General features: G+C 36.0%; 2 protein-coding genes across 2 annotated transcripts in view; one reads left to right on the forward strand and one right to left on the reverse strand.

Annotated features, from left to right (window-relative positions):
• Positions 1-23,469, forward strand: part of SS18L2 (SS18 like 2) — a 191,577-nt gene that overhangs the window by 43,090 nt on the left and 125,018 nt on the right. The window lies entirely within an intron of this gene.
• Positions 1-23,469, reverse strand: part of LOC126041341 (transcription initiation factor TFIID subunit 4-like) — a 149,817-nt gene that overhangs the window by 30,330 nt on the left and 96,018 nt on the right. The window contains exon 14 of the mRNA XM_049806869.1: positions 14,365-14,487. Within this exon, the coding sequence (XP_049662826.1) occupies positions 14,365-14,487 (123 nt within the window). The remainder of the gene's footprint in view (positions 1-14,364; positions 14,488-23,469) is intronic.

Raw genomic sequence — 23,469 nt, forward strand, 5'->3', positions numbered from 1 at the left:
TTGCTAACACATTCTTCTAAGGAGAATGAAATATAAATAAAATTTCAATGGGTTTATTTTAAATTATATGGCTGCCTTCATTTCAGTATTTTTCCTCAAAATTTAACCATGAAAAGAATACCTTTATATGTCTGAGCAACAGAGATGAATAGACGTACTTAACATTTTATCAATCACTATTAACTTTGATATTAGTATATGTACTCGAAGATAAAAATACATGTGTTCCAAAGACAGATAGGCCAGCCACAAATTAATCTTAAAAACTGCAGTAGAGAAGTTATCTCCTTCAGAGTCTCTTTGATTTGGCTGGCTCAACCAATCTGCTATGGCCATTCAACCAGCTAAATAAATTTCTATAATGATTTCACCATTTTAGGCTGCCTATCTGCAAGTTCTTACTGTCAACATGAATTACTCTGTATGCTGCAATTCCCCCATCAATTGAGACAAAGTATGACTGTTGTAGTGTTCTGTTAACATGACATGCTTCTCATGTATCTGTATTCCAAATGTCAAGATGATACAGCAGAGCCAGCCAGAAGTGTTCTATTATCAGATCTAGAAGAACAATTTACACTAAAGGGTAGACTTCAGAATAGGTAGGTAAAGCATTTTCTTTGATATGCAGTCTCTAGTTTGGTGTCAATTCTGAACAACTTCTCCATGTTATGGTGTCTTTCTACGCAACTGGAGTGTAAGCCGCTTAAGGAGGATTAATCTGACACAGCTTGATTTGTCTGTTTTACGTGATGCTCATTCTAACCAGACATAAGTCAGGTAGCTTTGTCTTGAGAGGGAGAGAACAGAGAGGGTAGAAAAAGCTATTAATGGAGTCCTTATGGTTTGGTTTTGTTTTTCTGGAGGAAAATTGTATCAGAAATTCAGTACAAATCAGACTTCTTCAGAAAAGAGTTACTTAGATATACCAACTGAATGCTGGAGATAAAAATATACCCCTGAAAGCCTTAAAAAAGTATGCAATTTTTGCTAAGTTTTATATGATTACATATTTAATTTAAAAAGCAATGACTTTATACAGTCTAATGAAATAACTCAGAAGTAAGTTAGAGATGATATGGCCTTGTTAAAGAATTATTTTGAAATTAGAAGACTTAACGTTAAATTAATCATTTAAATAAGAAAAGCAAAAAATCTAATTTTGTAGAATCTGTAGTTGGAGAAACTTTTTCACAAAAAGAAACACAGCTTTGCTATCTCCCATTCACACACTTAATACAATTTAATAAATTTACCACAGCAGTATGTAATACTTGTATAGTAAGGGCAGAAATATAGAAAATAATGTTAAAAAGTAATTGGTCTTGATCACCACCAGGATAAATGGCTTAAAAGGCAATATATAACCTTCTAAAAGTTGTCTGAAGTGCAGAAAACCTTGTGTCTCAGTAGAGCTAGTGTAAAAAATGCATTTGACTTCAGACCAACAAGGATTTACTGCTCAACATAGGCTGAACAAGCTGAATTATGGATTACATTACATTTTTTATACATGGCACTGTAGAAAAGAAACCCCAATAGGTCAAACTGACTTATTCATCACTATAGCTAAAATAAATACTGTGAATAACATCAACTGATGGGCCACAAACTAGATCTAGGCAGAGACATCTAAAGACACTTGGAATGTTGGAGTCTCCAGTACATACCAAGAATGTCAACTAAAAAGCATTAAAATGTTCATTAAGTGTTCTTAACTTTCATTAATTGCTACAAACTGATCAGATGTCAAACTGAAATGCACAAAATACTATCTATAAATTTGATTACATAGAGACGAGAGCCAACATAAACAGAGTTGACCCTAGCCTATTACTTTCAGACTTTACTCTGGACGCTCTTCATTAAGAGTTTTCTAAAATAATGTATTATTGCTTCAGTGATTTGGACACTGACAAATGCTCGAACCTGAAAATTATGGTAAGGGATGGAATCAGATCACCTGTTATAATTCTTTTTGCCTTTAACCAAGAAAAGCCACAGAATATGTCCCATTACAGGTAAGCTCATCAAATGAATGAACATTTTGCAATACTAAAAAATAACTAATTGAACATTCAGACTCGAAGTACTTCTTTAAGTAAATAAAATAATTCTTCTTCTGGATTCTCAATCAAGAAATAAGACACTGATGTCAAGTATTTCCAAAGATGCAATTTTTATTTACAATTTTTTCAAACAGAGAAAACCTACTTTCTTTTTTAATTTTATTCTTCTGGAAGCCCTTCCATATTGGTTCTAAGTTATTTAAGGTATATTATAAAAGAATACTTGAAACCTTGATTTGATTTTTTTCTAACATCACTGGCAATTATTACTACTTTGACTACCTGCATAGCTGTCAACAATGCTAGGAACACTACCTGCAGTTCTTCATTAGAGATTTGTCTGTTACTTAGTAAGATAAAAGCTAAGTCAATAGCAGCATAAAATTCATCCCACCTCATTGTAGCTACAGCTGAGGATAGTAACTTTTGAAAAGAATTTTGTGGCAACGTTTTACCAAAAGGCAACAGACTTATGGTTGTCAATGTTGTCCTGGGGGGCAGGGGGAGGGAATGTTGAGAAGACTGTAATTTGAAGCTCCATTAAAGGAGGGAAGGGGAGAAAATTTACTGAACTTGCATTTTATGTTATTCATAAAGAATTACTTACAAGATGAGAAAATTAATTTTGGCTTTGGAGACAAGCACCAGCCATATTTTCCAGGTCCATCAATTTAGCTTACCTTCTGCTTTGTAAAGATGTTTCTTAATTTTTTTAAAAATTGTAATAGCATAAAAATGAAAACAAATGAAAAGAAGAAAAAGAGGGGTTAATGAAACCTTGCTGAAGAGAGAAATGCAGGTGGCTTCTTTTATGGCTTGGGAATAACGTATCACAGGACAGTGATATGGCCTAGGAAAAAAATGCCCTCTGCCAACACCTCCCCTATAGATAAAGCAGGCTGCAGTGCTGCTGTCTTTTTGATCAAGAGAAGAAATCCCACGCCAATGACTGTTTCCCCTGACAGACTGCTTGTCCTTTTTAATGTTACATGAGAGCACCAGCCTGAATTTCCCTCCCCTCAGAGCTAGTACCACTACCACTGATTAGAGATGCTGGTCTGCCTAGGGGTACTCACTTCTTTGGCCAAGGCTGTTTAACCTGTTGTGCTCCTTTTATTTCCTACCTTCTCCTTTGGAGATAGAAACTTTGCCTTTTTTATGGATCTTACAGTATGCTCATTCTCCTAACAGAACTTCCTCTAAATTGTTCAGTAATTGGTCCATCATACAGAGGTTCAGCTCTTGTTATGCTCCTGGCTTTGCAAGAGACTGTCATGCTCAAAAATACTGGAGAAATCTCTCTTTTATTGATAATTACAGCATGGGCCAACACTATTTCCATGCTGCTAAAGCATGGAAATCACTATTTATGATATCTTCTACTTTCTCAAACACAGTTGCAGAAAATCTCATAATTCTCCTCATTTGCCTCCCCATACAACACTACCGTTCTTTATCCTTTTGTTTGCCGAGATAATTATTATACCAAGATTACCACAAACAGAATAACAAAAGCAACAGCAAAACTAGCAGTGGAAATAGGTCTACTGCACTGCCTCCTTCAGATAGCTAATCCACGGGCTCTGCTCAAAGCTCATCATAAAAACGAGAGGGTGGATTAGGGTAAGATTTCCTAAAGTGGTTCAATGGCCTAGAAGTCCAACTGTTAACGACTTGGACTCCTAAATGACCTAGGGTTTCCATATACAATCTATATAATAGTTTAACTTGGTTTTAGTTAGCGATGTGAAATACATACGTGTGTATTCACTCATGCTTGGGAAAGTGCCAATACAGAACTAACTTACCAGTTAGCAAAACTGCCCTGTGAAACTAACTCCAGATTCCCACAAAGTGGTACCAGTTAAAAAAAGGTATAAAAATCATAATTTTATTCAAATCAATGTAAGTTCATATAAACCAGAAAGTGAGCTTTTGCTCCAAAGACCAGAGGAAAAGGAGGGAAAAAACCCAGTTTGATTCATAAATCATGAAGACACTCGTGATAATTTTATCAGCACAGTGCCTCTAGACTGTAAAAAATTTCCTTAAGTTGTTCCCCTTTTCTAACTTGTCTGCTTTTCTTTTTGACTGCCTCCCCATTGTCTGTATTTTAAAAAACCAACAAAACCACCACCAACAACAAAACAAACAAAAAACCCCACCAAACCCCCAAAAACACCAGTGCAAAAAAAGCATGGCAAGGTCAGGGAGCTGCGATCTGCCGTACTGCATGATGCCCTTCCCTTCCTATTGCACCTCCCCTGCAGCAACTGGCTGCAAGCCTGTAACTTGAAGGCAAGCAGTAACTAAGTAACTAATAAATAAGGAGTATACCACTAAAGTAAACAGTACCCTAGCTATAATTAGCTAGCACAGACAAGCTGCTGGTGGTGGATGTCTCTCCGAGTTCCCTCAGGCCCTCTCCAGCCCTACACCCCCACAGAATCCCTTTAACCAGCATGCTCCTGTTTGACTCCAGGCAAAAGAAAAACAAAAACCCCTTTTTTCCTAGTCACTCACTAGAACAGAGTATGTAACAAAAGGAACACCAAGATGAAGATCCCACTATCAGATATTTTTACTATATTATTTCTTTGAAAGCGAAATACAGCCTGTAATATTCAAGACGCATTGGGAAACTTCATAAACCTGCATTTAACACACACTGATAGTCCCAAAGACTTTGTGGTCAAATTACACGAGACTTTTCAAAAGCATGCAACATGCCAATTGCTAAAGAGTAAACCCTGTTTTTACCACTGGAAAAAAAGAGAAATAAAGCATTTCCTGCATCAGAATCAGTTACGGATTAGCAAGCCCAAGTTCATGCAGTAAGAAACACAAGGAGATTGACAGGAACACTAACACACACAGCAAACCAACAAAAGCTTGTTGCATGTAATTAATGTTCTACATGAGGCACGTTACTAACTTCAAACAAACTAACCACTGTGCTTAAAGTTAAGCATGTACACATGTCCTTGCAGGTTGTGAGCTCAAACGCTTAACTTCTTGTGAATGTGGCCAAACAGGACCCATTTTACTATCTCTCTTACAAAGAAAGGATGTGCAATACACTGTTCACGTAAACTTGTAAACAATTTTTAACAAAGCTGAAAGGCTACTTTTCAGCTCAAAGTTTAAATATGAGAGCCACACCTTTGAATTTTACCACTGGCAAATTTCAGCCAGATTCTCAAAGAGGAACGTGGACAGTAGGAGATTGGTCAACATATGTGGAAGACATGTGAACACTCATTTCCAAATTAAACAAGTGTTTGCTCGAACTACTCTTACAATACAGAATAGATCATAGGGACTAAAAATACATCATGTTCATTGAACAGCAAAGTTCATCACAATAAATTTGCCTGCACCACAAACTGCCGATACTGTGTCATTTCATGACAACATCAGCTAGGAAACCTGTAGTAGGGACCCAACTCTAAAATTTGTGTACATGTACATATGAATAATATGCACATGTGAAATACTCCCAAACTGATAAATAAACCATTCAGACTTACAATACAATCTTGGAAGACATATATGGTAAAAGGAAACATGAAAGGCCTGTCTTCATTCCTCTTTTCTTACACAGTGAGCCTTTTTTTTTTTTATTCTAACTACTTAAAATGAAGGGATAATTTTTTACTACATGTTATAAGACAGCAAGTTCTGAATGAAATGTTTCTCTGTCAGGCTTTTTTTTTTTTTTTTTAATTCAAGAACCTCTCCATATCAGCAAAATATTGTAAGGCAACATTCAACTGTAGCATAATGCATAGTGGTGGCAAGATCCATTCAAGGAGCATCAATACAGAGCTCCTGCAGAACTTTATAAAGCTTGTACAGGTAACTTCACATTTTCAAGAAAGAGGAGCTTGTCTGGTTATTCCAAAATGTTTTCTCCATATCTTACATTATGAAATGTAAAAGAGACTCCCAGACAGATTTAATTACCCTATCAGAAGAGGTTCTCTGAAATAGTCCAGACTTAACAGAAGCAGGTTTTAGATACTGTTGTTTGGGAGGGGGACTCGGACAACGGTTTGGTTCTACAATTTACATCAGGTAAAATAACAAAAAGTTCTGTTCAGCGCATCTAGGTAGGGTGTTTACATTAGAAGCTAGCAACAGGATTCCCTTGAAGTTCAAGCCTGTTTGCCTAAAGGCTCAGGGTAAACTAAAATGTTAAATTACTGTTACCCTAATTGTCACTCTCTCTATGACCAGTGTTACTTGACTTCCTGTAAAGAATCAGGCTGGAAATATCCATGAATGGGCATCCTAATAAATTTCAAGTTCTTTAGACTTTTTCAAAGCCTTAGCTTCAGTAAAGGATTTAAGGCAAAAAGAAAAAAAAAAATTACTCCACAAAATTTATCTGGCATTGAATGGGATGGAAGGGAGAAGGTAATTAATCTACTTGATGATTCATCTGACTGTTCTGTAGGAGTATCTATTAAAAGGGAAACTTTGCCACTTTAAGATACAGGTCTAAATCCTTCCATGTATACGTTGAAAAGTTACACCTTGGAAATTTTCTGTTCAGGTTTTAAAAATTATTTTCACTGACATCTAAAAATGTCATAGCACCTTGGGCCTTACCTTCTGAAGTCAATGGAGAGACTCAAGTCAATTTTGACAAACCCTCAGCTAGACCCTTTCAGACTTTCTTTCTCTTAGTCTTATCAGTTTTATTTAGCCAGAAGAAAGAAAAATTCTGGAATTATACGTGTCAGAAAAACAGAGGCTGCAAAATATAGTTTATCCTTCAGTGTCTGGAAAGCCAGAAGACAAATGGAAAAGACAACTGAAAACACAGAAAAGCCCAACCCCAAACCAACCCCCAAACAAAAAAAAACCAGCAGGCTCACATACCCTCCATCCCCACAAATCTTCAAGGTAGCTGCCTTTTTCAAGAAGATAAAACAATACTCTTTCACAGTAACAGCAGCAGACCTCTATAGGGATTGACGAATAATGGATGAACTATTAACTACTCAAAAGTCATTTTGCCAAGTTCTCATTTTCCATGCTAATAAGCTGCACACACTATATTTATAAAATATCCAGAAATAAAAAGACTGTATTTAATATTACCACACTGATAAAATTATTTTATTTTTTTAAAATGCATTTATTTTTCTATTTTTAACCAAGGAGGAGGATTTTAATTTAAAAAAAAAACAAAAAACCACTCCAGTAAAAAACCTTTGAAAAGCGGGGAAAGAAATTCTGTAATGGTCTCTTCCTGTGTGCTAGATCAACATCATGCAGTCAGGTGGGATCAACTACCATTTCCATCTCCAAATGAAGTAAAAATCAAATTTGTCTTGACCAATAAGGAAAAATGATTAATACCATTAAACCTCTGTCAGAATATTTTGTGTTACATAGATCAAAGGAATACACACAGTATGCAAACCTGTTCTACTAGTAAAAAAGAATGTTTTTGCTGGCACAGAGCCACTTTCTATTTTCTTGCATTGCTGCCTGGGTTTTTCCTCCTGTCAACTGAGATCCATGCAAAATTGTTCTACTGCCTCCTGACTCACTGTCTGTATTCCTGCCTGTTTGCAACAGACACAGAAATGTACTTCTGTACATTCACTCCAAATTAGAATTATTAATCATCAATGTAAACACAGCATTATCCATCATCTTTAATGCCTTCCTACTTTTTACTAACTCTGTAAAATCCATTAGAGTAATGTTTACAAATCTTGTTCCACAAACTAAAACCAGAATTCTAAAAAAATAAAATGAGGTCATCATGGGCTAAAACACAGTTTTAAATTAAATTTTTTAAAATGGAAATTCATCGTTGGGGCAAGTAATTTTTACATTGAAATCTCATTTATTTAAGAATGAGAAAAACAGTTGCAATTATTAATTAGGAGAACATCTATATTGTCTTTTAAAAGACCGGTTTTCAAATAGATATTTACACATTTATTGTGAATTGTTTTAATATTTATTTGACCTTTGAAAACAACAAGTAAAACAAGCCAGAGAAGCTGAAGCTAAACTTGAGATTTTCAAATCATAAAGTACTATGCATGTAATTCTATAAAAAAAAATGTTAAGGACAGACTTCTTAATTTTCTTCTGTCTCCTTGAAAATTCAAACCCATATATTTAACTGATAGTATTAGGATACCTCAAATGAAATCATAACTGTCAGCAGCAGTGACATCCTACACCAAAACAGGTCTGAGAGAACCACTGCATTCTATCACGTCAGTGATACATGGAGCAAAGAGTGCTTGAAAAGGCAATGATACAATAAATCATAAAAATTTCTCCTGTTCTGCTGTTAGTCTACAGGTTTAAAAGCGCAAAAAGCAAGCTTTAACTTCTTGGACCATAAACACTTGCAAAAGATGTTCTGGTCTATTGTATCTGCTTTCATATAACTCAAGCTTAACAAGTGTAAAGGATCTTTAGATTCCAGTGCTTTCTAAACATAACTTGACCACTTAAAACAAAAAGTAAGTTATCAAGAGCCAAGTATACAGTACAAAGACCAAGCTGAGACTTGAGTTGTAGAACAAGTCATTCCAAGAATCTTTGAAAGTGGTTGCCATAAAATTACTTTAGTTCCAAAAAGGTGAGGGAATTGCCTAAAGATTTGCTCAGAGCATGGCAATCCCACTGACTGGTGTTTTTCCCCAAAATAAAAGACCTATTCATTGGTTCTAATTCTTTCAGATCTGTCAGAAGCAGTTATGCCTCACAGTTATGTTGGCTGATTCGTGAACTTCTAAACCTGCATGATATTCGTTGAGTAGATGCTTTGGAGAGAACCCAATGCACAACCCTTCTGTAACAAAGACTTCTGCAAGACACACTATACATATCTTTTTGTTTAAAAGGGCAAGAAAGGAAGGAAATAAGGCCAGGTTTTCCAAGAGACAGCTCTGTCATACTTTTTTATCATGTCTGACCCATTCCAAAGAGAAAATTACCTAGTATCCTGATTTCTTCTTATTATTGCTAAAATACTAGCAATGGATTTGAGGAATAATTGCAGGGTTGCTGAAATGTCTATGGATAACCCAAGCATGAAGTGAGAATGCCAGTTATAATGTGTGCAAACACAATAATCATGTTCAATCCTGGATAACTAAAAAGAAACCACAGGCAAAAGTACTTCTTTCCAACTATGTCACAGTACCCAAGTGCCTCCCAAACAATCATGACTTCATCCTTACATTTCCACTTAGAAATTAGGAATTACTAGTAGTACAAAGATCTGACAGAGAGGAATATTAAGTAACTTTTCTATGTCTGCATTTGGAAGTCTCTGGTATAACACAGATTTCCACGTCTCAAATCAGAATCTCAATCATGTTTTATACAAAACCTTAACATGAAAACAGCTTTAAAATGCTCAAATTATACCATCTGAAAGATTAATTTAATTAAAAAAATGTGGTGCCCTGTACCCAAAATACATTTCACAATCACCTTAGTAATTAGCTTTTCTCCACACAAAACATCACTGTTCTAACTGTAGTTGTGTTGGGACTTTCCAGGTCTGCAAGAACATTACTTTTCTTGGAATATACTGGATAAGAAAAGACACAAAGTACCAGATCTCCCCTTGGAGCGCTAGCCCAACATGCCCTCCTGCAAATTTTGGAAGATGGTGTTTGGGATAGTTTGCTGAATATTCTTAAGACGACTACTCTTCCACTATGCGAGAAAGAGGGTTTTTTCTTATCCCTAAAATGACTGTCTTCAATAAGTGGTGATTCACTGAACTAGCCCTGAAGCTGCCTTTGGAAGCTCAGTATTCAAAAACCATCTGTGCCAGCAAGTACCAGGAGAGGGCTTTCACTTGATATTTAAACAAATTATACCCTCAGATATTTCAAACATATACTCTATATTTATGTATTTTGGGATACTAGCCATAGGTCTTGACGAAAAGCCAAATTATTTCATTATTATTATTCTTAAATACAGAAAAATACTTGCATTTAACCTCTACACTTTAATTTCATAGTAAAAAATGAGGGACTTTGAAATAAGCAAATTCTGCATTCAGGCCACCTTAGCACTACTCAAATATTTAACTTGTAAAGCTACCTGACTTAGTCTTGTGATGGTTAATGCTTTTCTTAAAGCTTTAATTCTTACAATTACATGAAAATACCTATCTATAAACAAAACCTAATTCTTAAAAGCCTTACAATTCAAGAAAAGCTTGAAAATAGGAACTGAACAGATTCAAAATCCGTAAGGTAAACAAAAGCAACTAAAAAATTTCTTATTTATATTCTGACATTAGAGGTGCTTAAGGATACTAACTAAAGAGCTTAAATGGTTGCTGTCTTCCCTTTCCTGTGTATGTCATCCACTGTCCTACCTTTGCCATCTATTGCTGTGTACCAACACAGGCATTAACAGGACCCATACAGCAAATGAAAATTAGGCAGTACTGCTGCTAAATGCATAACATGGTTCAGGATTGTTAGATACCTAACTTGATAATCATGCATTAAATTCCAAAAAGCAGTAGCATTTAAAGATATTTTCCAATAATTTTATCTAGTATCATTAAATAAATTAAAACACCTACAAAATTCTGCAAATGCAGTCAGTATTTTCAACTCTGCAAGGCAGAGAAGCTGAATTCTTCCAAAGGTATCTCATTTCTCTTTACCCCTTCTCTTTCACTCTTGATCTAAACTGCATTATAATAATAAGCAGGCTGAATTACTAATGAGCTGACGGCTGCTACAGAGGAAGCTGTGTTTCTAGCAGATTATCTAAAATACGAGAAGACAAGAAAGGTACTAAAAAGAAAGCGAATGAAGAGCAGGTGATCTCAAGTTTGCTGTCTGCCTTGTAAGTTCCTTTTCCAGTGCTCACTGGGCTCTAGGCCAAACTACTTCAGCAAGCTAAGCAGAAACTATTCAATTCTTATTGTTGTTAGGTTAGTTTTCTGCCAATTTATCAAATGGAAGCGGTTAGCACAGGGTACAGCAAGAGCCAGAGCCAATGAAAGGGAAGGGGCAGGAATGCACTACTAGGGATTGGGATAGAGATCACAGTCAGATTAGCTCAGGCTACTGTGTAATCACAGTCTGAAACTAGTTACACATTTGGTGGCAGTGTTATTTGAGGACATCTAGCCCCTGCTCATCCACTTTTCTGTAAAAACTTTTTTCCCATTTTTTTGAAAGGAATTTTTTATATGGCTGCATGGAGAAGTAAATCAAAGAACACAGATGATGTAAAAATAACCTCACCCCAAAACTGCTAATTTTCCATCTCCCCAAGCAATCAAAAAACCCAGCCATACTAGTACAAAAGAGGCAAATAATGGGTCTGGCCTTGATAACTTAAGTTAATCCTGCCACCTGAAAAAAAAAATAATAAAATCTGTTTAGCTATGGCTTGAAAACAAGCAAAGAAGTCCAAATGAGCCCTGGCAATGTGAGACAGAGAACAAGTTTAAAGAAAACACTCTTGAACAAAGTGCTGGTGGAGAAATACTTGCAGTTACAAGCACAAGCTTTTTCACATTTATAAAAGCTGTGTAAGAGCTGTTTCTCAGTATACAACAAACAGTACACAGAAACACTAAGCTTTTCCACCAACTTTTTCTCTCAAGCAAAATAACCGTCACTGCTGCCTAAACTGACCTCCTGCTCAGATCAAAAGGGTATTATTAAAAAGATTCAATTTCCAAAGAGAAATTGTGAGCTAGCATTTCTGTTGAACCAAGAAGTGGGACTGCAACCCAACACTTCTCATTGAAAAAAAGAGGCAATGCAACTAAGTAAAATACCAAACAACAGATAGTTCAGAAAAGGAAAAAATGTAACATGAAGGGTGGGATGATTTGTAAATGGTATCTCTTTGAATCAGCAAGCACACAGTGTCCCAGCTGGAACAAAAGCACACATGTATGTCAAAAAGTATTAATGATCAGACCAACAACTTTAAGGGCAAAACCTGGATGTTTTGACAAAAAAAAAAAAAAAAAAAAAAAAAAGGCAGGCCAAGAAAGCTCTTGCCAAGTCAGACCTTGCAAACAGAGATTATCAGTAGCAAGACTTAAGAAGCTTAGAAATTTCTTAGAGAAATCAGAGGGTCATAGACATAGTGGAAGTCAGACATCTGAAGGTGGAACTGGGCTAAGTGGGTGTCTGTAAAACAGGACACGGTCTTATTACATTTTTCTATGTTGTTTATAGTCTCCAGAAATCCAAAGAAGAGAAATCAGATAGTCTTAGACAAACAGTGCAAATTTCCAGTACCTTTTTAAAGTGAAACATTTTTGAGGAGTTGAGTTTATTTCTGCATAGCAGCCCTAATAAGTAGCTCAGAAGAATAACAGAAAGAGGGAGTTTCTAGCAGCCAACTTGCATGACACAGCTTCTATAATACTTTAGATCCTGTCCCCAGAAAAGACACTGAATACTCCAGATACAGTATCCAAAGTCCTTGAAATCAGCTTGCAGCCAGGCACCAATGTCAGTTGGCCAGGATGGTTAGAAGCTAGGACGAGAGGGATGGGAACAATCCAGTCTGAACTGGCAAAACAGCCACACAATTCATGACTCCAGGAAATTCACGTATCGGCAAAAACTTCAAGGATAATTTGTCAATTGAGTAACACAGAAGTTCAGCAAAATTGGGGCTAGGGGAGCAATAAAAGGAAGCAAAAATCTCCAGAAGTCCTTGGAATTTGCAACAGACCTTTCTTTTGTACCAGGAGAGTACGGAGCTTCTAGAGAGAAGGGGAAGCTGTTCGCCATAACCCATTCAGGCATATAGCTCTGAATAAAATGTGTCACTGAAGGTGACCACAATTTGGTTCATCAAATTATAAAAGCCTAAAAAAGGATAATTTTTTTTTAAAGGGGTAATAGACAAAAATTAAATTCTGATACTTAGGAGAAAATATTCCTTTGGTCAAGTAAAGACAAGCGGGCACTGTACATTTGTTAAATTCTGAAGGGATCCATGTATTATTAGAAGGTTCAGATTATTTTAAAATTAATTTTGTGTGAAAGCCAAAGCTATCGCTATCCAGTTGAGCTTCTAATGAAAGCTTCTTTTGGCCTGTTGTTGTGGGATTTCTTACAGGAGCATATGGAGGAGAACAGAATTCTTAACCGAATGTAAGACAAGGAGGGAGACTGAAAGCAAGGGAATGTATCAGGACAACACAAAGCCCGGGAAGCTCCCTCAGTCTGAAACTAATTTGTCCAGAAAACAGGAGCACCTCCTACATATCTGAAGTCACAAGTCAACTTTAGAACATAAACAAGATCTACTTCTATTCCTAGCTCAGCCAATTCCTTAGCACTAATCTTAGCACATGAAAAGAGAGAGAAGTCAGATAAAAGCTATCCAAAATGGGAAACAAAAAGGCCTTTGGAAATGCCTGGCATTTAGACAGTCAAATGTCTGAGCCAAAACTGTTAGTCAGTTACTCAAAACAAAATGTTTGCATTTCCCTCACAACAGATATATAACAGGAAGAATTACTTTGACTCCTACTGTGTAGGCATATTTAGCAGAAACAAAAGAAGCCCAACTATAGCTGTACTAAACAACACGGTACTCTTTACAGAGTTATCCAAGGTAATGCAACCATGTTACCCTACCTCTCCACCTTGGTTAATATATATCATGCTTTTGATGATTTTGTATTCCATCATGTAGTATAGCTATTTCTCCATTTAAGATAACAGGAGAATCATGCTAACAAATACGATTCAACTTCTAGAGCACCGTATTCTTATTAAAATTACATACAATTTAGCATGATTACAAACTCATCTTTGCAGTTGCATGGGACAACCAGCCATTCTGTAAAAAGTTTTGACACATATTTGTCACAAAACCACATTTACTGGTATTACTACAAACTCTTGGTCCAAACTGTAAGCAAGACTACAGTTATGTTTTTCCAGGTATTTCATGCCGTACTCTTTTTTTCTGTTTTCCTTTGGATTATGAAGAGGAGAAAACAAGTACAAAGGCAGTGAACAGTTTAAGGGACAGACCTATACTTGACTTCCAACTTATTTTTAAAATATCCTTTCATTATCTGTTAAAAGTTAACACTTGAAAATACAACTAAGAGATGTCATTTTAACTGTGGCAAGATAAACTGGACCCACAGTCTTTCTAATTTAGTAATTTGCATCACCTTTTCCAAGTTACACGGTTCAGTGAAAATATTGGCATACAGCATCTCTAGTTATTCCTACTAGGTTTTGAAATAATAATTTCTCTTATTCTGTGTATAGACATATACCTCTCCTCCTATGGTAAGCAGTCCAGGTGAATCAAGCTTCCGTTTCTTCCGGGGACCAATAGCTGCCAATGCAGTTAGATTGGCATCCCTCTGCCTCATTTGTGCAAGTTCTTGCTGCTGCATCTATTAGAGAAAGAAAAAACTCTTTAGTTTTTATTCTGCTGTCATTTCAAAAAGTTATTCTCAGACTTGCGAGCATGAGGTAAAAGTCACACATGAGCATCTCTAAGTACTTTGCTGTTCCTAGAAATACCATTTTAGCAGCTCAAGCATGCAGCCTTGCAGTAGAGTAACAATGAAGATATGGAAGTTCTCTTGACTTTCAACAGGATTTCTGCTTCCAAATAACTCAACTGTTTTTGAAAACTCCATCCTTATCCTTGAAAAATGCCTTAGCCAGTAAGTACTATATACTAACTACACATCTCCAGTTTAAGATTGATATGAAGAGTATAAATACCAATTCAAATCCTCAAAAACACATCTCAAACATTTTCTTTCATCGCAGATTTACTTGGAGTATTTAAAATATACTTTATATTTGCTTCCGTATCTAAATTAATAAAACACCCCTATCTAAACATTAGCAGGAGTTAATGCTGACACAAAACCCCTACAAAATGAATTTACAACTGCTTTCTGGGATTAGAATTTAGGTAACAACACATTTGACCAGTTTGAGGCTAAGCAGCCAACCTGCCAGCTGCATTACATAACAACATAGCATGCTACAGAAAATAAGAGAAAATACTCTGGCCACGCCATGATGAAGAGGTAAGATTGCATATTCATTATAAACTGTATAATCCTTTAGAGAGTTAATGATAAGAGACATATTCCCATGAACAATATTACTTTAATAAATACTCTGATCATCAATACTACACAAGAATAGTTGATTAGGTAACGCAGCATATGATTTTAATTAGATAAAAGCATTCATAGCTCTTAGTAATCATTAATTTCAAAACTTTGGGTTTGCAAAATCCTTCAATAAATTCAGAAGAGGTGTTTGTTTTCTAATCCCATTGATGTCATACTTGTTCCCACCTCAACAGAAATCCACAGAACACTACCTCGAGAAATCCAGTAGTGGTAATAAAAACATTGTATGATACAGGCACGATTCTTCACTAAAATAAAACTGAACTGACAAGTGTAGATACAAGCGTCTCAGCCATTACTTGCATGTGAGCTACACAGACGAGCAGGGCCTGAACCATCTTGGCCAATGTTGAAAGGAAAGGAGGTTTAAACAAAAAAGTACCAATGTATGGTATCTTTTTTTCCATTCAGGTCTGCCTAGAAAAGCAGGTCCACTTCATACATCCTATTTAGTGCATTTTTTCATGTTTATTCATTTAGCAATGCGACATTATTTTCACATTCTACAGAGAAATTCAGTATATTTAGAGTTAGAAAAGCCATTTTTCACATTTTTATGCTATATATTTTGGAACTTCAGTTATTATCATAACTTCAATATAACATTATCTACAAATATACATCTCCTTTATCTACAGGATAAAAGAATTTCCTAAATACAAAAAAGAAACGTGGAAAAATATCTAAATAATAGTGCAAAGGTCTATACATACTCCTCTTTGCCAATTCATATTAGGTTTTTAGCTCAAATATCTTTGGCTCTCTTCCAGATTAAATGCCAGTTAGACAGACCTGCCCGCTTACCCTTTCAAGGTAGATAGCAACAGTGGTGAGCTCTAATCATTTACAAAGGTCATGATCGGAAGCTAGCCCGTAAGCAGTCATTTAAAATTCAATTGATCCCTATTTGTAGTCAGGGAAAGAAAATGGACATTTCAGCTGTATTGTAATTATGAGGCTTCAAGGCAACTGTAAATAGATGTGCAAATCCAGATACTGGCAAATACCTTAGAGAAGAAATTATTACTATAGTATAACATATATCCAGGAAAGGTTGAAGATAAAACTGCATATAAAAAAAGATCAATCATCTTTTTGCTAATTTGCCATGCTTGCCAGCCTATAAGGGTTATCACAATTATCAAAAGTCTGATGAATATTTAAGCGAGGGCCAACTGGCTTACAGTGATCTCAGACGAAGTTGTAAAGTGGATGGCTTCACAGAATAAGAAATTTTGCACTGGAGTAAGTATTTGTTTCCTGGGAGGTGCAGGTCAGAAATATAGTCTAGTAGGAAACTGGTATCATGCAAAGGTTATTATATGATTATCTTATCCAGAGTCACCATTTTCAGATCAACAGTACACTAATACTGACTTGGCTCTTTGTACTACCTCTACTGCGATATACAGTGATCATTTCAACATGTAATATAAGCACACAGTGCCTCTGAAAAGTTGTTCTAAGAACTATAATTTAGTATTGTTTTATTTTTGCACATGCAAATTGTAAAACAAAACATGCCGTTTCTCTGAATTCCACATAGTAGGGGACAAATCCTACCCTCACTTCAAAATCTGTGAAGTGTCTGGTGCTGTTTTACAAAGAAAACATGGAATAGATTCAAGAGTCTGCAGAAGAGTTTGTACTCATTTATTCACCAGGTTCTTTGCCCTTTCTTTTTGATTCAGGGAGAAGACCTAAAGATAGTTCTTTATATCACATACTAATTTTTGACAAATGTGTTGGCCTAGCACTGACTGTCCAAACAAATGCACGATATTCTCAACTCCCTGTAATTTAGCACATGACAGGAAACCTGGCTCAGCAGACAGAGCCAAAGGAGCTGGGCTCTGTTCTACTGACACTGGGTGAATACTGGCAAGAACTTTCCCTTCACTTCCCTGTGCCTCTCACCCCGCTTCACCCAGCTTGTCTATTGAGGCTATAAGGTCTCCAGCCACGGATCCTCCTCCACTACGTGCCTTACTTATGATCTAGCCCCAGTGGGACTAACAGATACTGCTTTAATACAAATAAGGAATATGCTGCCAGGTACAAAAACTCCAAACAAAAAACCCCATACAATTTCTGACATTGGTTTTACAGCACACACCTTGGCATACAATAGGAATGAACAACCTTCTTATGTAAACCTTAATGAATGTTTGTCAAAAAATATCAAATACATCAAACACATGTGCATCATCAGTAAGGTCACAGTATCCTGATGTTTTATAAAATAAGGGCTGAAGTGCTGAAATACTTGATGGATACTATGTTGCACAAATTCTCATCAGTCTTTTAAAACTTAATTCAGTGATATTTTTTTTCCCAAAGCTCATCTGAAGGCAGAGTATCATTAAATTACATTTTAAAATAATCAAAAGAATAATGATCCTGATGCTGATTACCAACAGAAGCCTTCATCTTGCAGTGGTTAATGTACTCCAGGTGGCTTAAGGGAACATCTCTGCACACTCACTATTAACTATCAATTTGCTTACAATAAAACATCTTTGTAGTTTATGGATACTTACTAGTGAGACATTTGACAAGATTCCTGGATATTATTTAACATCCCAGAGCAGACTAACCACTATTGTTGGCTTCTTCATACCCCCAATTCCAACTTTCTCTTCTTTCCATCTCAAAGTCACATACTTCCGTTTTTTCATAACCTACATCAGATTATCTGTGCCAGTCTCTTTCCTACTCATCATCTGACTTTTCATCAAAAATATTATCGTCAACTGTAATCTTTGGGGTTAAAAAAAAAAAAAGCGGTATCCTGGCTTCAGTTCAGAAGAAGGGGACACTGCCTTTCATGAAGACATTTACACATGCAATGTGACTGCTAACATCCAATTCAACAGGAGCTTTTCAAAATTAATGCCATGGAAATATGAGCTATTTTTAATAGTCATAAAACCTGATATGGTTATTGCAAGTATCTTGCAAGCAGGTATCTTGCAAGTTTCGGAATAGCCAAACAGTTTTGTGGGAGTTGTGTAATTAACGTAGATTTAATTACTCTAATTTGGTGCGAACAGAGATTACTTTTAAAACATACCTCTTGTACAACCAGATGCCAAATGCATGACTCTGACCAGTGGAGGCTCTTTTCCCCAGCATACTCTGGAACCGTATTCTCTACATCAAGTAGAAATTACTTTGCAACTAGCTTTGCGTACATAGTTCCAAAGTAATCACCCTCTGAATTCTCAGTGCTAAGAATAGCGTGAATTAAACGTAGCCATCTTTAATGTTCTGAAATTACTCTTAAAAGTACCTGTGAAACTAAAGCTACTTCAGCTTCTTACTTTACGTGATCAGTTACGTTTTAAAGTTGCAAAGGAGCCTCTTACTACAATATAGTTTATCTTCTAATTAAGCCAGTTAATAATTTCTGAATATTTAAACAAATGAAGCACCTGTTAGTATCTATACATCCCGATAAAATAAATAAATTTCCTGTTAATTAACATGATTTAGCAGAAATGAATCTAACTTACTACATCAACCAACAAGATACAACTGCTTGATAATTGCATTCATTCACAGTCTCATTTTCCTATTGGACTGCAGATGCAGTATCATTCTTTAACTTGCCTTCATCACAATTAATATGGATATGTTTATCAATAGCATATTAAAAAAATTTGCCCTCTGGGAAGGAAGCTATACTTCATTCGGAACCACACTAATCAACAACAATTAACTTTTTTGAAAGTCAAAATATTTATCTAAAACACAGACAAATATTCCAATATATTATTCAAGAAAAAATGCTTACAAATGAGTTGCTGCTCCTTGCTCCTTATCTGATCCCAATTTATTTCTAGCATGCCATTTACTTACTGAGAGGTATTTCATTACTTAATGACAACTTGAAGAGATCCCTTTGATGAAAAGTACAGTGTAAGAATTAAGCACCAATATTATTTCACACAATGAAATTTTCTTCTTTGTGATGGTGGCATAATATTACAACTACAAAAAGAACACTACTTCACTACTTTATTAGTAAAGCTAACAACAGAGGTTCTAAAATTTTAGTTGTTTTCCTTAGATCATTATTTGTTATGATACATTTAGGTATTTCAGAAAGAAGTGCCACAAGCCATATGCCACAAGGAAGACAGCCATATGTCTATCTGAAGTATCAACATTAGAACTTAAAATCTGGATTTAGTAATTTCCAAAACGAAGAACGCACTTATTCATGGCATGCTTTGTAAATAATTTTGCAAGAGAAACCAAGCATTTACTTTAAGCCTTTTTCACTTTAAGCCTTTTCTGCACTACAAGCCATCATAAGAACAGTCACTGAAATACTAATAAATAAATGTATGGTGTGATCACATGCTCAGTGATTTTATTTTTTTTTTTCCTTAGATTTCTACTTCCACTGGCAATTGTGGCAGTCCACACAAGTGGAAGAAACCACCTGTTTCACAAATTAGTATGGTTTCATTTTCAAGATTTCTTTAAGAACTAAATCCCCCATCCATTACTCTAACTAGTATTTTAATAACCACAGAGAACAGTGAAGATTATTATCCATTTTTCTACAAGATCAACTAATCCAAGAGTGCATTCAATGAAGTTATGGCTAGAGGAATAAATTCTATGGATTTGTTCAAGGTATGAATTTGGTCTGGAAAGACAACTGTAAAACAAATGCTGGATACTTGGTATGAACATCTACAGATCTCAAGCCAAACACCTTCTCCAATCCAGAAAATTAAATGGCCTAGCAGTGGCTGTAATCTGTACTGTTAACAAAGGATTATTCCTCTTCAGTGAGCACAAGTGTGTTAACGTCAGCTATGCAAACATCCCAGTGAATCTCGCCTGCTCACCTGAACCCACAGGAAAAGGGAATGTCAAACAGCTAGTGAGGCACTGCACTACTCAACAGAAAGACAGGAGCTGTTCAAAACCAAAAAGCATCTTGAAAGGAAGGCAAAACGTGCTCCAAATGGAGGGCAAAACCGAAGCAAACTGAAATTAGCTTTGTTTAAAGCAGAGATGTAGATGAAATACGAGCCTGAGCTGTAGCTGCTAAGGACTGCACTAAGAAATTTCCTTCAATATGATCAGAAAGTAAGAGGACGACTGGGACTCTTTTAACAATTCAAGTCTACATATAAGTACCTTTAAAAAATAAAAGGGAGAAGAGGGAGTGGCATCATGTAACAGAAAGAAAGGTCAAAGAGGTGTTTTTCTACCTACAGGCAGAAATCAGGGATAATTTTAGGCCCGGAAGGAAAATAACTTGGTGACAGAGAGACAGAGATGACTGTGAAGATAAAGAAGAAAGAGCTTGAGGAAGTAGTCAAGTACGTTTAAATACTGTCAATATAGGATTTGATAAGGGAATAGAAGCTGAGTTGTAAAAGTTTCTGTAGTCACAGAGCCAACTCAGCCCACAAAGAACTAGATTTTGGCTACTTACAATTCCCAACATAGTTCAGAAATACCACCTAAGAAGAAGAAAAGAGGACAGAGAAGAGGCTAACAGCACAACAGAAGCTATAAATATTGACAGACTGTAAACCGCAATCAAGAATGAAGACAGCCAGGAATGAACACCAAATAGGAAACTGGCAACGGAGAGTGCTAGATGACAGAAATGTTTGATGAAAGCAAGATAATATAAACAATGATTTAAGCATTGATTTCTATCCAACAGGCATCAATGAAGATCCCTCCTAATTCTGTTTGCGATGGATGGTTTAATTCCTGGTAACAGGGTCATATGCTGGGAAAAGCTTGTCTTAATTGATGGTTCTGCAACATATATCTATCAGTCTCAGACAGTGATTACACCCCTTGGAAAAACATCTTTTTTGCTGAGGAGAGCCTGAAATGTGGAGCCATTACACATGTCCTAAGATGTCCACAACAGAAGGTGCAATTAAAAAATGAAACTCATTAAAAATGCTGGCAGTAACCTCAACAAGTCCAGGACAATGATCAAGAAGGATCGGTACATCAGTGAACTTCAGAGAGACAGTCTTGAAAAACAGATAACGTCTGCAGAATGCCCATGCTGTGCTCCCGCCTCTCTTTTGTACTACCAAAATCCCTGAAGCCCAGCAGAACTTCTACAGCAATAGCATGCTGGTCCAAAGTACCTAAAGTTTAGAAGTGGTCCTGCAACAATGCAATACCAGAGAAGTATTACATGTCTAATAGCAAATCATACACGGAACACATTCTGTGAGACTTTTAACCATCATGGCTCTGCCAAATTACATATAATTTTCTTTAATACAAAGCTGGAATGCTACTTCTCCACAAGAGTTGTCCCACAACTCAGTAAAAGTTCCAATCATCACTTGCTATGGCTGCACATCTATTTGAAGTAGATCAAGATTTTACTTTACTGAAAAAGGTGTGTGTGTGTGTTGGGTATTTTTCTTCTTCCCTTTTTTTTTTTTTTCTTCTTTCCCACACACTTTTAACAACAGTTGAAAATTATTGCATAGTGTTTGAAAAAAAAATCACCCTGGGCAAAGACTAAGCTGGGAACATTTCAGCCCCCAAGATGAATGTTTCTCAAAATAATGAGCATTTGAATACAGTTCTGGAACCTTAACTGGGGTAGTTTTGATCAAGTGTCTTTCCTACAATAGACATTTGTGTTTATTACATCTAATTTCATTACGTTTTAGAAGTTTACTCGGATTTTCCATTAACATTTGCCATATTACCTTCAACACAATATTTGTCAAACTTCTGATACAGAAAATGCCAAGTGCATCCTGCCTTTCATTTTTATTTTTCCCTGGAAAAAACCCTTAATTGTAATCTTCTCCACTCATGTACATTACCCAGTTAAATGTGATTTTTAAAATAATTATCAGTGAAACTACAATTTTATCTCCTTACTACTCAAGACCACATACTGTCTGAACTGATTCATATATATAAATTCATACTCATAGGTTTAATTTTCTTGGAGGTTTCCTTAAAAGCTTACTTACAGCTTACAAAAAAATCAAAAGCATGAAGAATTTTGAGAATTATTTTGAAGTCTTGTAATTCTTTAACATACTTCGTCTCTAGCACTATTTTATTCCCTAAATAGTTTCAAGTTCTTATCCCACTAGCCCCTTCAATCAACTAATGCTCTTTATGGGTACATATGAACTTCTTTTTGTTAATTCTGTATATTCTTGGTTAGTTGTCTTTTTGATTTTCCAAATACAGTGCACTATTTTAATTTAACTTAAACCCACTTATTTCTGCAACTGTCCAACCATCTCTTAAGCTACACATTCCTACCTATAGTAATACAAGGTGTAATAAATACTTTTTTTAGAATGACATCCCTCAAATTCCTCTGAAAGAGTACTACAACAATGGGTTTTTTGGTCCTTCCAGTAACCTTAATCATTATATTTCTTCATTCCTCAAAATCTGCTGTTGGGGCTCCAGCACATTTTGTCTGGTTTTGGTCATACTATTCCTCAAACAACTTACCTCCAGTAGCACCAGTTCAAGGCTCTTCCATACTAAGCTGGAGACACCCCTATTTTAAGCCTTTATATTCTTTAGGTCCCATAACAGTGTTAGGCAGATTCACCGAGCCAATACAGATCATTTGAGCAAAGGGTTTCTGAGGCACGGACAACCGGCAGCATCAGCATTACTAGAACTGACAACTTTTTGAGATGCCAGTAATTTATGTGTAAGATCAGAAAAACTTCTGAAACTATTTCCCTAAGATTTGTTATTTTATTTTTTTGTTATCGGTCTTAATTATATTTTTGAGCAACACAACAATGGACAATTCCAAATCTTCTCGAACTGCTCTTCAAAGGAAACAAGACATACTCACACAGTATAAATATGACTGGTAAGAATACCAGTCAAAAAGCTTGATGGGTTACTCACAGGCTCCTGAATTCAGGTACAAGCAACAGAAGAGTATCTTCACTCTTGGGGTATCGGTGAGAAAGACTGGTTAAGATCTTTTCCCAGGCCCTTTGTTAATCTAAGCAGGGGTTTACTATCCTTCCAAGATTTCTAGGATGTTATTCTTTCCCCCTGAAGTGAGACACTATGTGAGGGGTCCGAAACTGATGCTTTAATGAAGATTAAGGAATATAAAATACAGTGAAAACCTGTATGAACGATGGTCATGTCTAGAGTTACAGACTAAAGTTACAAAGAGGAGCAAACTTGTTGCGCTGTGGATTGAGTTAG

This window comes from Accipiter gentilis, chromosome 7, assembly GCF_929443795.1.
Source record: "Accipiter gentilis chromosome 7, bAccGen1.1, whole genome shotgun sequence".
NCBI classification, from domain to species: domain Eukaryota; kingdom Metazoa; phylum Chordata; class Aves; order Accipitriformes; family Accipitridae; genus Astur; species Astur gentilis.